Genomic DNA, 16,488 nt, shown 5'->3' on the forward strand with positions numbered 1-16,488 from the left:
GCATTGCATTTTTTAACGTATAAAAAGCACTCAATGAATAAAGTTTGATTTGTGTGACCATGCACATGTTACTTTAAAACCAACCTTCAGAGTTGTACCTAAGGATTTATTATAATAGCTTATATGAAAGTTAGCATGCCAAAATATGATGGTAGGAACAATGTACTTATTATGCATGATAGCAAAATGTGTTATTAGCATTAGAAATGTTCAATCCCTTCACAAGGTAATGGAAATAAATAAATAGAAGAATTTGGTAATAAGCTAACGGTGATTTGTCTCCTTCATTTACAGGATGCTTCTGGACAAAGACACATTCTCGAAGTCAGATCCATGTGAGTTGTGACTGTATTCCCATGTTATATTGTTTCAAAAAAGCTTGAATTTATCTCTTTCCTACTTCACTGGTCGGCTTTCACACTGTGATTTTTGGGAAATCTTTTTGTTCCTCCCTAAATCCCAAAGCTGTTAGTTCACTGTAGTGGAGATAACCTCCACAACACACATACACACACACACACACACACACACACACACACACACACACACACACACACACACACACACACTGAATTGATTCATCATTTAGAGACGGCCTCCTTTTGATTGATTACTGACTATTTCCTCTGTCTGTCTTTCATGTTATCCTTCTTTCACAATCTTTTCTCCTCCTTTGCTTATATTGTCCTGCCTCACAGTGTGTGTCCTCTACACCCAAGGCGTGGAGACCAAACAGTGGAGAGAGGTAAGTGCATTCCTTCCTTTATCGCTATTTGAAAATAACACGGAACCTCGAGGGTTGAACGCAGCAGAGCTCATACATAATGGACCCAGTTGTTTTTGAGGGTAGAATGTGTTTCCTCAGTCACACACAACTTCGCCGGTCATCAGACTTCACGCATATCTCACAAGATCTTGGTGTTTTTTTTTATTTTTCTTGGTCTTTTAGTCGCTTTTTTGTGCCCTCAAGCGACGAGTACAAAGTACACCAAAAATAACGCAAGTACTCATCTTCAAAGAAGTAAAACTACGTCACAATCACCATACACATTGGGCCCGATCTCCTAAGATTGCAAGTAACAAAGCACTAAATGGCTTGTGCAAACAAAGATAAATTGCATGTACTATTGTGGGCGTGTTGCTGGTGATCTATTAAGACTGTGTGTACAATTGATGACAAGTAGAAAACTCCCCTGGTGCGGACCGGGCTATTTTCCGGGCTATAGAGCGGTATATAAGCCGCACCCACCACATTTTAGAAAAAAATACATATTTCTAGATATTAGCCACACCTGACTATAAGCTGCAGATATATATGTTGTGAAATTAGATATTTATAAACGTTTATTTAAATATGTGTAACACAGCAGTAAAACGGATGATCAAACAAAACAGAAGTCATCGTCATGGACCCGCTAACTGCATAAGCTAGCTCTCTGATCAGCTAAACAGACTCAATAACTTCACGGTGACGTTTTGGTGAATTTACAAAACTGAAAAACAATACAAAAAGAACGCCATTGTAAGTCAATAATACTAACACAGACACTTGTAAATGCGTTAGCATATTAGCTAATGCTAACGAGGCAAGCTTGATTACATTACGATAGCACGTACAAATATGCATTAAAACCAACATCACACATGGCAGGGTTTAGTAAGTATGAATTGATTTACAAACCCCGTTTCCATATGAGTTGGGAAATTGTGTTAGATGTAAATATAAACGGAATACAATGATTTGCAAATCATTTTCAACCCATATTCAGTTGAATATGCTACAAAGACAACATATTTGATGTTCAAACTGATAAAAAAAATGTTTTGCAAATAATCATTAAAGGCCTACTGAAATGAATTTGTTTTATTTAAACGGGGATAGCAGATCCATTCTATGTGTCATACTTGATCATTTCGCGATATTGCCATATTTTTGCTGAAAGGATTTAGTAGAGCAGTGGTTCTCAAATGGGTACCCCAGGGGGTACTTGAAGGTATGCCAAGGGGTACGTGAGATTTTTTTTAAATGTTTGTCAAAAAGAACTGTGAAAAGACATGCAACAATGCAATATTCAGTGTTGACAGCTAGATTTGTTGTGGACATGTTCCATAAATATTGATGTTAAAGTTGTTTTTTTTTGTGAAGAAATGTTTAGAATTAAGTTCATGAATCCAGATGGATCTCTATTACAATCCCCAAAGAGGGCACTTTAAGTTGATGATTACTTCTATGTGTAGAAATCTTTATTTATAATTGAATCACTTGTTTATTTTTCAACAAGTTTTTAGTTATTTTTATATATTTTTTTCCAAATATTTAAAGAAAGACCAAAACAAATTAGCAATATTTTGCAATGTTATACAATTTAATAAATCAGAAATTGATGACATAGTGCAGTATTTTACTTTTTTATCTCTTTTTTTTCAACCAAAAATGCTTTGCTCTGATTAGGGGGTCCTTGAATTAAAACAATGTTCACAGGGGGTACATCACTGAAAAAAGGTTGAGAACCACTGTAGTAGAGAACATCGACGATAAAGTTCGCAACTTTTGGTCGCTGATAAAAAAAGCCTTGCCTGTACCGGAAGTAGCGTGACGTCACAGGTTGAAAGGCTCCTCATATTTCCCCATTGTTTACACCAGCAGCGAGAGCAATTCGGACCGAGAAAGCAACGATTACCCCATTAATTTGAGCCAGGATATAAGATTCGTGGATGAGGAACGTGAGAGTGAAGGACTAGAATGCAGTGCAGGACGCATCTTTTTTCGCTCTGACCGTAACTTAGGTACAAGCTGGCTCATTGAATTCCACACTCTCTCCTTTTTCTATTGTGGATCACGGATTTGTATTTTAAACCACCTCGGATACTATATCCTCTTGAAAATGAGAGTCGAGAACGCGAAATGGACATTCACAGTGACTTTTATCTCCACAACAATACATCGGCGAAGCACTTTAGCTACGGAGCTAACGTGATAGCATCGGGCTTAACTGCAGATAGAAACAAAAGAAATAAACCCCTGACTGGAAGGATAGACAGAAAATCAACAATACTATTAAACCATGGACATGTAACTACACGGTTAATGCTTTCTAGCCTGGCAAAGCTTAACAATGCTGTTGCTAACGACGCCATTGAAGCTAACTTAGCAACAGGACCTCACAGAGCTATGCTAAAAACATTAGCTCTCCACCTACGCCAGCCAGCCCTCATCTGCTCATCAACACCCGTGCTCACCTGCGTTCCAGCGATCGACGGAAGGAGCGACGAAGAACTTCACCCGATCATAGATGCGGTCGGCGGCTAGCGTCGGATAGCGCGTTTGCTATCCAAGTCAAAGTCGTCCTGGTTGTGTTGCTGTAGCCAGCCGCTAATACACCGATCCCACCTAAAGCTTTCTTCTTTGCAGTCTTCATTGTTCATTAAACAAATTGCAAAAGATTCACCAACACAGATGTCCAGAATACTGTGGAATTTTGCGATGAAAACCGAGCTTTTTGTATTGGATGCAATGTGTCCGAATACTTCCGTTTCAACGATTGACGTCACGCACATACGTCATCATACATTGACGTTTTCAACCGGAAGTTTAGCAGGAAATTTAAAATTGCACTTCATAAGTTAACCCGGCCGTATTAGCATGTGTTGCAATGTTAAGATTTCATCATTGATACATAAACTACCAGACTGCGTGGTCGGTAGTAGTGGGTTTCAGTAGGCCTTTAACTTTAGAATTTGATGCCAGCAACATGTGACAAAGAAGTTGGGAAAGGTGGCAATAAATACTGATAAAGTTGAGGAATGCTCATCAAACACTTATTTGGAACATCCCACAGGTGAACAGGCAAAATGGGAACAGGTGGGTGCCATGATTGGGTATAAAAGTAGATTCCATGAAATGCTCAGTCATTCACAAAAAAGGATGGGGCGAGTGTCACCACTTTGTCAACAAATGCGTGAGCAAATTGTTGAACAGTTTAAGAAAAACCTTTCTCAACCAGCTATTGCAAGGAATTTAGGGATTTCACCATCTACGGTCCGTAATATCATCAAAGGGTTCAGAGAATCTGGAGAAATCACTGCACATAAGCAGCTAAGCCCGTGACCTTCGATCCCTCAGGCTGTACTGCATCAACAAGCGACATCAGTGTGTAAAGGATATCACCACATGGGCTCAGGAACACTTCAGAAACCCACTGTCAGTAACTACAGTTGGTCGCTACATCTGTTAGCAAGTTAAAACAAGTTAAAACTCTCCTATGCAAGGCGAAAACCGTTTATCAACAACACCCAGAAACGCAGTCGGCTTCGCTGGGCCTGAGCTCATCTAAGATGGACTGATACAAAGTGGAAAAGTGTTCTGTGGTCTGACGAGTCCACATTTCAAATTGTTTTTGGAAACTGTGGACGTTGTGTGCTCCAGACCAAAGAGGAAAAGAACCATCCGGATTGTTATAGGCGCAAAGTTGAAAAGCCAGCATCTGTGATGGTATGGGGGTGTATTAGTGCCTAAGACATCGGTAACTTACACATCTGTAAAGGGGCCATTAATGCTGAAAGGTACATACAGGTTTTGGGACGGCGTGGGGAAGTTGGTAGAGTGGCTGTGCCAGCAATCGGAGTGTTGCTGGTTACTGGGGTTCATTTCCCACCTTCTACCTTCCTAGTCACGTCCGTTGTGTCCTTGGGCAAGACACTTCACCCTTTGCCTCTGATGGCTGCTGGTTAGCGCCTTGCATGGCAGCTCCCGCCATCAGTGTGTGAATGTGTGTGTGAATGCGTAAATGTGGAAATACTGTCAAAGCGCTTTGAGTACCTTGAAGGTAGAAAAGCGCTATACAAGTACAACCCATTTATCATTTATCATTTGTATGTTGCCATCCAAGCAACGTTACCATGGACGCCCCTGCTTATTTCAGCGAGACAATGCCAAGCCACATGTTACATCAATGTGGCTTCATAGTAAAAGAGTGCGGGTACTAGACTGGCCTGCCTGTAGTCCAGACCTGTCTCCCATTGAAAATGTGTGGCGCATTATGAAGCCTAAAATACCACAACGGAGACCCCGGACTGTTGAACAACTTAAGCTGTACATCAAGCAAGAATGGGAAATAATTCTACCTGAGAAGCTTAAAAAATGTGTCTCCTCAGTTCGCAAACGTTTACTGAGTGTTGTTAAAAGGAAAGGACATGTAACACAGTGGTGAACATGCCCTTTCCCAACTACTTTGGCACGTGTTGCAGCCATGGAATTCTAAGTTAATTATTATTTGCAAAAAAAAAAAAAACGTTTATGAGTTTGAACATCAAATATATTGTCTTTGTAGTGCATTCAATTGAATATGGGTTGGAAAGGATTTGCAAATCATTGTATTCCGTTTATATTTACATCCAACACAATTTCCCAACTCATATGGAAATGGGGTTTGTATGACAATTAACAGTTTGCTAAAACATCTCCTCCACAGTTCAAGGTTTATGGTGATGGCAGTTTGATACTGGAACAGTTTACTTTTCCCATTCACATTATACCTTATGACATCTGGTTTTAAAATCTGAGGTTTACCAACAAGACACTGCCCCAAATGGAGGTGTTCGAGAACTTTGGGTTTTTGTTCACGAGTGGGGGAAGAAGGAGCTAAGCCGGAAAGCAAAGCTCTCAAATTTACTGGTCGATCTACGTACGTATCTTCATCAATGGTCATGAGCTTTGGGTTATGACCGAAAGGTACAAGATCACGGGTACAAGCGGCCGAAATGAGTTTCCTTGGTCGGAAACCCTTCTCTTAGAGATAGGGTGAGAATCTCTGTCATTCGGGAGAAGCTCAGAATGAAGCTGCTGCTTCTCCACATCGAGAGGAGCCAGATGAGGTGGTTCAGTCAGAATGCCCCCCGGACGCCTCCCTGGGGAGGTCTTTAGGGAACATCCGAAAAGGTAGAAGACCACGGGGAAACCCAGGACACGTTGGGAGGACTACGTCTCCCAGCTGGCCTGGGAACGCCTCGGAATCCTTTGGGAAGAGCTATAAAGTAGCTCGGGAGAAGGAAGTCTGGGCTTCTCTGCTTAGGCTGAGAATGGATGGATGGATGGATGTAATGGTTAACCAAATAACAAATCCTCATTTATCCCTAACCCAACTGTGTTCAGCCGTAGAGGTTCCACTGTAATGTTATCATACTACATACTAAATGGAATTAAAGCACTAATTAAGAGTTTCGCTACATCTCAAAATAAAGACAATGTGCTTAATTAGGGGTTGAGTATAGTTATTTTTGTTTTTATGTAAAAGTGCCATATAAATAAAGTTTGATTTGATGATTTGATTTGTCAGTCATAAATAAAGTACTAAGCCGGGTCACCAGTCCAATATCAGCCTTAGCGGTCTGAAAAAAGGATGCATTAACTCTTTTCTAAGTGGTTTTGGCACAGTCATTAACTTTCTCGCTTGTTGTCCTGATTGGACTGTAATGGATGTGACAGACAGAATCGTCAATCACCTTCCAATTTCCCTGCGTTGGTTACTTTCATCAGATGTATGAAAAAAGGCAGCAATCAAAAACAGCGTTTAGTGTGATGCAGTGCAGTGCACAGGAGTACTATCATGAAAATACACATAACATGAGATTAACGACTTTCTTGAAACCAAGCTAGGGTTGTCCAGATACCAATATTTTGGTAATGGTACCGGCGTTTCGGTGTTTATAGCTTCAACTTTATTATTTTTTAAGCCAAAATGCGTCCATTCTCCCTTTTTTTTGTATCTCCACACTGTTTCTACTTGTAAGGACGTGATGACGACGTGCAGTCATGTCCGGAAAAAAAAGTACCGGTATTTTTCAGAGGCATTATAGTATTGTTTTTATTTCATTAGTGCAGCGGTACTTCATTAGTACCGGTATACCGTACAACCCTAAACCGAGCATAGTTATTCAGTAAAGGCTTGTATTGCGTGGCATCAGTGTATGTAGAAACGTCATACCCAATTGTTTTGGGACTACCAAAGTAGATTAAAAAAAAAGTATGAATCTGAATAGTTTCTAAGATATAAGCCAGTGTGGGTTGTGGAATATAATAGTAACATAGGCAAGTACATATTGTATGTATTTATACCATCAGATGACCCTCATACGCCTGCTTGTGCGTTTACTCGCTGAGAACAGATGGCTGTGTGGGCTGCTTGTCAGATGTTGCAGAACGACTGTTGGAGACTGCACTGCATATGTCTTTGTTCAATGCATACACAGTATATGTTCCATAAGGGCATTTCATCCAAATGATAATTACCTATAACGTTCTCATACAAGCAAACACTCGGGGGAGACTCACCGTTGCTTTAAGGTACTCACAGCGCAATTAATAAGGAGCCAAATGATGGATGGATCTTTATTGTCATTGCGCAAGTACAACGATATTTCATTTTCAGCACAAACCCGTTCAAGATGAGATAAAAATTGTGCAAGATTATTATATAGGATATTATAATTACAGAACAGGAACGCTGATGGGTCGCCAATTACGACGTCCCGTAAAAGGTGGGAAAAAGGTAGACTCTTTACTATCCTCACTTCACTGCATCAGACTTTAAGATTAACATTTAAGGACATTATTTACAAGTGGAGTTAAACCTTGGCATCTGTAATGTTGCTGTTATAAGCAAGCGACCAAATAAAGAAAGATAGTTATAGGGCATGGCGATATGGCCTTTTTTTAATATCTCAATATTTTTAAGCCATATCGCGATACACGATATATATCTCGATGTTTTGCCTTAGCCTTGAATGAACACTTGATACATATAATCACAGAAGTATGATGATTCTATGTGTCTACATTAAAACATTCTTGTTCATACTGCATTAATATATGCTCATTTTGAACGTTCATGCAGAGGGAAATCACAACTTAGTTAATTGACCAACACTGTATTTATTAAACAGTTATTAAGCAGTGGCACAAACATTCATATCATTTCCAAAACAGAAGTGCAAAATTGTCAGTCATTTTAAAACAAGCTATTAGTGCACTTTTGTGCAAGATGTCTCTAAGATGACATATCAAAACAACACTAAATTAAAGTGCACTTTATGTACAGAACGCCACTACAATAGTTTAAAACAAATAAAGTGCACTTTTGTACATGATGTCACAAGATATTTCAATAAGTGTCAAATAGAAATTAGCTCCTTAATAGGAAATCAAATAGAGTATGTCCTTCGCTATGTGGTAGGTTCCTGCGGACGTTATCTCTTTTGTTGTTGACTATTTTTTTCATACGGTGTTGATCTGGAAATGGTCGCCTCGGCATTTTGATGGTGTGGGCGTGTGGCACCGAACGGAGATGTTGACATGCGGAGTAAGCACTCTACATTCTCTAGCAGGTGACTTTTCAAATGATGCTACATATTAGCAGTAATGCTACTTTTTGTAGCAATGCTTTTTCCCCACACTTGACAAATTACGGTTGTCTGTTCGATATATTCCCACTTGAAGCCAAACCACCGCCAGACGATGGACCCTGTGCTGTTTTTCTTGGGAATTAATTCTTCCTTCATTTGTTACCAGATTCGCACCTTGTTTCTCTCAAATTACCACTCGCATCACAGCTAACTTTAACCATGCTGCTACCTCTCTGCTGCGCAAGGGCGTATACGTATGTGACGTATGACGTGACAGTATGTGACGTGTGTAAGAAGGTGCGCTCGCTGTCTGTGAGAAGGAGAGACAAGAAAGAGTGGGAAGAGCCTGCAGTGTAATGTCCGCAGCTAAAAGCAACTGCGTGAGAACGTATACTCGAATATCACGATATAGTTTTTCTATATATGTTACAGAGACAAACCCGCAATATATCGCGTATATAGATATATCGCCCAGCCCTAGATAGTTAGAAGATAATTGTTGATGGGAGTGGAGAATAGTCTATTACTATCGTTGTTGTTGTCTAATTTTGTTGGGCTGCGAGCGCCTTGTGGAGATCACCCAAGAAAATATCGGTTTCTCAGCAGTACTCACTTGCAATACACTTTTCCACCACTTTTGGCAGTTATGACAAGATCAAAGAAACAGACAAAGTCTGGAGCTAAAGTCATAGAGAAGCTTCTCAAGCACAAAATATTTGACAAAAATTGTGACTTCTTGCGGTCTAAAAAAGTAAATTAAAAGATGTAAGGCTTTACTTCCAATGTTGAAAAAGGCTCTGGGCACGAAGCCGTCTACAATATGTTGCTCTCCCTCGGGGTAAAGAGAGGGGCATATCTCACGGAGGCCGCTCAACATTGCGATAGTCGAGGTCTCGTATTTTAACACAAATGTAGATCACTACTGTGACCCCATCTTGACATGTCTGCTTTTAGCTGTTTTACATGAATAAATAAAGCTTTACTTACATTTTGAAGTCACTTTTTCCAATCCGCATAGTCCAGCAATGTTGAAAATATTTTTCAAAGCTGAGTGCGCAAAGCATCTTGGTAGATGAAAGGGTGCAAAGTGTACACGGCATACATACTTGTTGCTAATGGGAGAAAAGGACACATTTGTCGGCCGGATTCGAAGGACACTCTGAACTTTTTGATTTGGGACAGCCTTTGTGTGCCGCGATGACGTCAGCACCCCACAAAACAAACAGAAGAAGTCTTGAGCTAAAGTCATAGAGAAGCTTCCCAAGCGTAAAAATTATGACTAAAGTGGTGAAGCTGTGTTTTCATTTGCTCTTTAATTTTACTGACAATGTATTTAAGAAACATATATTATCATTTATTAATAATTTTGTTAGAATTTATTTATTTTAGCACCGCGTAATTGTATGCACATTTACTTTTCATCAGCTTTTATGAGTCTCATCTTTTGTACTATCTTTGATGAGTTTTTATTGTTGTAATTAGCCTGACCTTAGCCTTGATAATGATATTTGTGATTAACACATGTTTTCATATCATTTGACAAGGTAAACTGTAAGTAGGGGAAATATAAATATTAAATACGATTAAAATCAAGAGTAAGATTTGGGCCCCGAGGTCAAAAAGATTTAAAAAAAACCCTGGTCTATCATATCCCTTCTTTGCCGTCATCAATGATGTGAGGTTTTTCGTTAACCTAACAAAAAACCACAACAAAAAATGTGACGTGTATAATGTTTAATGTTCAAGAAAAATTTTTTTATGTTTGTACTGTAATTGCTAATAACAGAAAGGGACATGTTCTGCTTTTGCTAAGTGCCTCTACAGTTCCTTATTTACCTTTAAACTGTTTTTTTTTATTGACCTAGGTAAATAGTATCAATCAACAATGAACAGGTGAAAACAGCCAAAGAACACACAAATTGCGAGGAAGGTCCACTCAATCAATGCAGTCTATTTGAAACACGTTTAGTATTGACCCACACAATCTCTGTGGCTGGAAATGCACTTTCATGTGAAGGAAAACCCAACGAGATACTGCGGAAGTACACATGCTTTCAGAACTACAACAATATACATTAACCAAACAAAAATCTTCCAACACAAGTGTAAAATGTCTTCTAGACACACGCAACATGCATTCTTCACGGTTTGTCTGCAAGCATCCTGGAAGTGCTGTTTGCAAATAAAACATAAACGTCATACTTGGGTAGACTACATTCCAGAAAAATTGTAATACTCTCGACCGGGGTTCGGTAACCCACGGCTCAAGTTAAGCTCCTTGGAGCTTTTTAAAAACATTTATGAAAATGGAAAAAAAGATGGTAAAAATATATTTTTTGTTTTAATATGTTTTCTGTAGGAGGACAAACATGACACAAACATTCTTAACTGTTAGACAGCCCACTGTTTAATATGTTTGTGTTCATGCTTCATTGATGAGAGTATTTGGCGAGCGCCGTTTTGTCCTAATAATTTTGGCGGTCCTTGACATGTACAACTTTCTCCGATGCTGCCACATAAAGACGTGTTTTATGCCACTCCTTCTTTGTCTCATTTTGTCCACCAAACATTTTATGCTGTGTGTGAATGCACAAAGGTGAGCTTTGTTGATGTTATTGACTTGTGTGGAGTGCTAATCAGGCATATTTGGTCAGTGCTAATCGATGCTAGCATGCTATTTAGGCTAGCTGTATGTACATATTGCATTATTATGCCGCGTTTGTAGGTTTTATTTGAGCTCATTTAATTTCCTTTACTTATGTCCTCTGTATGTAATATTGGCTGCATTTCTGATAGTTGTTTGTGTGCCATGTTGTTCGAGACAACAGCAAACATTACCTAGCTTGCAAAGATTGTAATACATCCATTAGAAGAAGACAGCCTGCCGTTTCCTTTAACTTGGACACACACATCTATACTTTTGGCAATTCTAAACCAGTCATTTCCAGGAGTTATCTCACCCTCTGAGAAGCCTCAGTTTTCCTAATGTTTTCCAATGTTGTAAAAATTTGTAGAATAAACATTAAAATTTCAACATTTCTGTCAACGAAGATTTGCGCCAGCCTGCGACACATAGTCATTTTAATAGTAGGCTAATAAAGCTGTTTTTATTATTATTTTATTGTGTTGTTTTCTATCTTAATCATTAATATTTCTACTATTTTTCTCTCAATGTTATGTTTTTAATAACTTTGTGTTGTTTTCTATCTTAATCATTATTATTTCTACTATTTTTCTCTCAATGTCATGTTTTTAATAACTTATTAATATAATATTTATATTAAGCACCCACCGCGACCCCGAAAGGGACAACCGGTCGAAAATGGATGGATGGATGGATTATTAAAATTACATTTTTTATATATATTTTACTATATTTTATACTATATATATATATATATATATATCAGAATCAGAATAGTTTTTATTGCCATTGTTTGAGAACGGGTTCACAAACTAGGAATTTTTCTTGGTGCAATCGTGCAACATAAAACACATATAACACATATTTGGTAATAAAAAGAGCTGTAACTGAGCTATCAGATAGCAGAGGGGAAAAAACTGTTCAGGTGGCGGGAGGTGTGGGTCTGGATAGACCGTAGTCTCCTGCCTGAGGGGAGAGGGGAGAATAGTTTGTGTCCAGGGTGAGAAGAGTCAGCTGTGATCCGACCCACACGCCTCCTGGTCCTGGAGGAGAACAGGTACTGGAGGGATGGGAGCTTGCAGCCAATCACCTTCTCAGCAGCACGTACGATGCGCTGCAGTCGATGCTTATCCTGGACTGTGGCGCCGGGGAACCACACGGTGATGGAGGAGGTGAGGATGGACTCGATAATGGCTGTGTAAAACTGCACCAGCATCTCGGTCGGCACATTAAGTTTCCTCAGCTGCCGCAGGAAGTACATCCTCTACTGGGCCTTCATGATGAGGGAGCTGATGGTCGGCTCCCACTTGAGGTCCTGGGTGATGGTGGTGCCCAAGAAACGGAAGGAGTCCACAATGGAGACGGGGGTGGGAGAGTCAATCAGGGTGAGAGGGGATGGTGGGGCTGTGACTTTCCTGAAGTCCATGATCATCTCCACTGTTTTCTGGGCGTTCAGCTCCAGGTTGTTGAGGCTGCACCAGGACGCCAGCCGGTCCACCTCTCTACTGTAGGCGGACTCATCGCCATCCGAGATGAGCCCGATGAGGGTAGTGTCACCTGCAAACTTGAGAAGCTCTACGGACTGGTGACTGGAGGGGCAGCAGTTTGTATACAGGGAGAAGAGCCAGGGGGAAAGTACACAGCCCTGAGGAGTACCAGTGTTCGTGGTTCGACTGTCCGAGACGATCTTCCCCAGCCGCACGTGCTGTCTTCGGTCTGTCAGGAAGTCATTGATCCAACTGCAGAGGGAGTCGGGCACGCTGAGCTGGTAGAGCTTGTCTCGTAGCAGTCCAGGGAGGATGGTGTTGAAGGCAGAGCTGAAGTCCACAAACAGGATCCTAGCGTAGGTTCCTGGGGAGTTCAGATGCTCCAGGATGAAGTGGAGGGCCAGGTTCACTGCATCATCCACCGACCTGTTGGCTCTGTAGGCGAACTGCAGTGGGTCCAGGAGGGGGGCGGTGATGAGGTGGGGCAGGACCAAGCGCTCAAAGGACTTCATGACCACAGACGTCAGCGCAACCGGCCTGTAGTCATTAAGTCCTGTGATCCGTGCTTTCTTGGGGACAGGGACAATGGTGGAGGTCTTAAAGCAGGTCGGCACGCGGCATAGCTCCAGAGAGGTGTTAAAAATGTCAGTGAAGACAGGAGCCAGCTGATCCGCGCAGTGTCTTAGAGTGGAGTGGGAGACACCATCCGGCCCGGGGGCCTTCCGCGTATTCAGCTTCAAGAGCTGCCGGCTTACATCCTCCTCTCGGATGGAGAGGGCCTTTAAAGTCATGTGATGTTCTTGGAGTCCTGTGATGTCCTTGGAATCCTTTAAATCTTTTAATGAAGTGCTTGCGTTGGTGGGGAGGGTGATGGTGGGGGAAGCAGAGCTTTGATGAGCTGAAGGCCGTTAATGACAACAGTAATGTATGTTGAGGCCCTGAGCGAGAGTCCGGTCATTCAGGGCCTGGGGGGCTTTGGGCTTATAGTTCGTAAGGGCCCTTAGTCCTCTCCAAACGGCCGCAGAATCATTGGAGCGGAACTGTTCCTGTAGACGGTTAGAGTACACAGATTTAGCTTCCTCCACTTCCCTGTTGAAGTGGTACTTCGCTTCTCTGTAGGTACTCCGGTCCCGCTCCTCCACGCAGTGTCCTTTTTCTTGCAGAGCTGTTGGAGCTTGGGTGTGAACCAGGGCTTGTCGTTGTTATAACAAGCCCTGGTGCGCGTTGGAGTGATGCGCGCCTCATTGAACTGTATGTATGAGGTCACAGTGTCCGTATACTCGTCCAGATTGTCCTTGGCCGCTCCAATTTCCTCCCAGTCTGTCGTCTCCAAACATGCGCACAGCTCCTCCACAGCCTCGGCTGGTCCTCATAACAGGTTTAGCCAGTTTCAGTCTCTGTCTGTATGAAGAGATTAAGTGCACCATCACGTGATCTGATAGTCCGAGAGCAGCGCGCGGTACTGCAGGGTATGCCTTGCTTATTGTAGTGTAACAGTGATCCAAAGTGTTCTCCTCTCTGGTCGGGCATTTAATAAACTGCCTATACTTGGGTAATTCCTGGCTCAAATTTCCCTTGTTAAAGTCACCAAGCACGATAACAAGAGAGTCCGGAAAAGACCGTTCCACATGTAAGATATGTATATACATATATATAAATGTATATAATATATATATTATATATATATATATATATATATATATATATATATATATATATATATATATATATATATATATATATATATATATATATATATATAAATGTATATATTATATATATTATATACATTTTTATATATATATATATATATATATATATATATATATATATATATATATATATATATATAGATATATATATATATATATATATATATATATATATATATATATATATATATATATATATATATATATAGATAGATATATATAGATATATATATACATATATATATATATATATATATATAAAAATGTATATATATATATATATATATATATATATATATATATATATATATATATATATATATATATATATATATATATATATATATATATATATATATATCTATGTATATATGTATATATATTAAGATTAAAGATTAAAGTACCAATGATTGTCACACATACATTAGATGTGGTGAAATTTGTCCTCTGCATTTGACCCATCCCCTTGGGGAGCAGTGGGGAGCAGTGGGCAGCAGCGGCGCCGCGCCCTGGAATCATTTTGGTGATTTAACCCCCAACTCCAACCCTTGATGCTGAGTGCCAAGCAGGGAGGTAATGTGTCCCATTTTTATAGTCTTTGGTATGACTCGGCTGGGATACATAAATGTCATATATATATATATATATATATATATATATATATATATATATATATATATATATATATATATATATATATATATATATATATATATATATATATATGTACATATACATATACATATATATATATATATATATATATATATATATATATATATATATATATATATATATATATATATATATATATGTAATCTGTTTTTTATCATTATATTGTGTTGTTTTCTATCTTAATCATTAATATTTCTACTATTTCGCTCTCAATGTTATGTTTTTAGTAATTTAATAATATAATATTCATATTATATTTTTTACATATATTTTATAATGTTTTATACTATATCATCATAGGCATCCGTCCGTCAGTAGTGACGATGGGTTGCGCCTGGGGGAGTTCATTCTGTCTTGCAGCGGCGGCTGTGGCTGTACAGCCCGACTCTGGAGTGACAGTCTCTGGTGCAGTTGGTGCAGACGTATGGGGAGGGTTCTGACACAGGAGCAGGTCCCGCGTCGCGCAGTTTCCGCTTTTGTCTCCTCGCCTGCAACAAGGAGATGTGCTTCTCCTCGGCACGGCGGGTTCCTGTAGCAACAGTCTGCCTCCAAACGTCGCGGTCTTTTGCAGCTTCCTCCCAGTTGTTGTGGTCGATGCCTGCTTGTTTCATGTCACGTTTGCACACGTCCTAGAAACGAAGTCGGGGGCGACCAAGGGGTCTGGAGCCTGTTGACAGTTCGCCGTACAGGACAGCTCTGGGGAGCCGGCTGGGGTCCATCCTTTGGACATGGCCAAGCCATCTGAGGCGGCATTGGCTGAGCATGGTGAACAGGCTGGTGGAGTGAGCACGGTCTAGGACTTCCATGTTGGGAACTTTGTCCTGCCATGAGATTCCCAGGATGCGGCGAAGACAGCGCAGGTGGAAGCTGTTTAGCTGTTTCTCATGTCTGGTGTAGGTGGTCCAGGCCTCGCTGCCATACATCAGTGTGCTAATGACGCAGGCTTGATAGACCTGGAGTTTAGTGCGCGTGGATAGCTGGTTGTTCGACCATACCCTTTTGGACAGCCTGGCCATCACTGAGGCGGCTTTCGCAAGACGGGTGGCACGTTCTGTGTCAAGTGACAAGTCACTGGAGATTGCGGATCCAAGGTATGTAAAGGTGTTGACACATTCCAGAGTCTGATTGTCGACGGAGATGGAGAATGGAGTTTCAGCATCTTGGCCCATGACATTGGTCTTCTTTAGGCTGATGGTGAGACCAAACTCTTTACAGGCAGATGAAAGTCTGTCCATCAGCCTCTGGAGCCCGGACTCTGTGTGGGATGCTAGAGCTGCATCATCAGCAAAAAGCATTTCCCTCAGGAGGACACTGGTCACCTTGGTCTTGGAGCGCAAACGGGCAAGGTTGAAAAGTTTCCCATCAGCTCTCGTGTGTAGGGAGACACCTTCAGAACATGTGCCGAAAGCAGTAGACAGAACGACGGAGAAGAAAATTCCAAAGAGGGTTGGTGCAAGAACGCAGCCCTGTTTTACGCCGCTGCGGATTGGAAAGGCCTCTGATGTTCCTCCTTCCCAACAGACGGAACCCTGTGTGTTTTCGTGGAATGATCTTATGACGGCGAGGAGTT

At 40.6% G+C, this 16,488-nt stretch overlaps 1 protein-coding gene across 1 annotated transcript in view; it reads left to right on the forward strand.

Moving 5' to 3' along the window:
- Positions 1-16,488, forward strand: part of LOC133654324 (copine-5-like) — a 174,938-nt gene that overhangs the window by 107,373 nt on the left and 51,077 nt on the right. Inside the window, exons 2-3 of the mRNA XM_062054637.1 lie at positions 295-335; positions 699-745. Of these exons, the coding sequence (XP_061910621.1) occupies positions 295-335; positions 699-745 (88 nt within the window). The remainder of the gene's footprint in view (positions 1-294; positions 336-698; positions 746-16,488) is intronic.

The sequence above is a fragment of the Entelurus aequoreus genome, linkage group LG01 (assembly GCF_033978785.1).
Source record: "Entelurus aequoreus isolate RoL-2023_Sb linkage group LG01, RoL_Eaeq_v1.1, whole genome shotgun sequence".
NCBI classification, from domain to species: Eukaryota; Metazoa; Chordata; class Actinopteri; order Syngnathiformes; family Syngnathidae; genus Entelurus; species Entelurus aequoreus.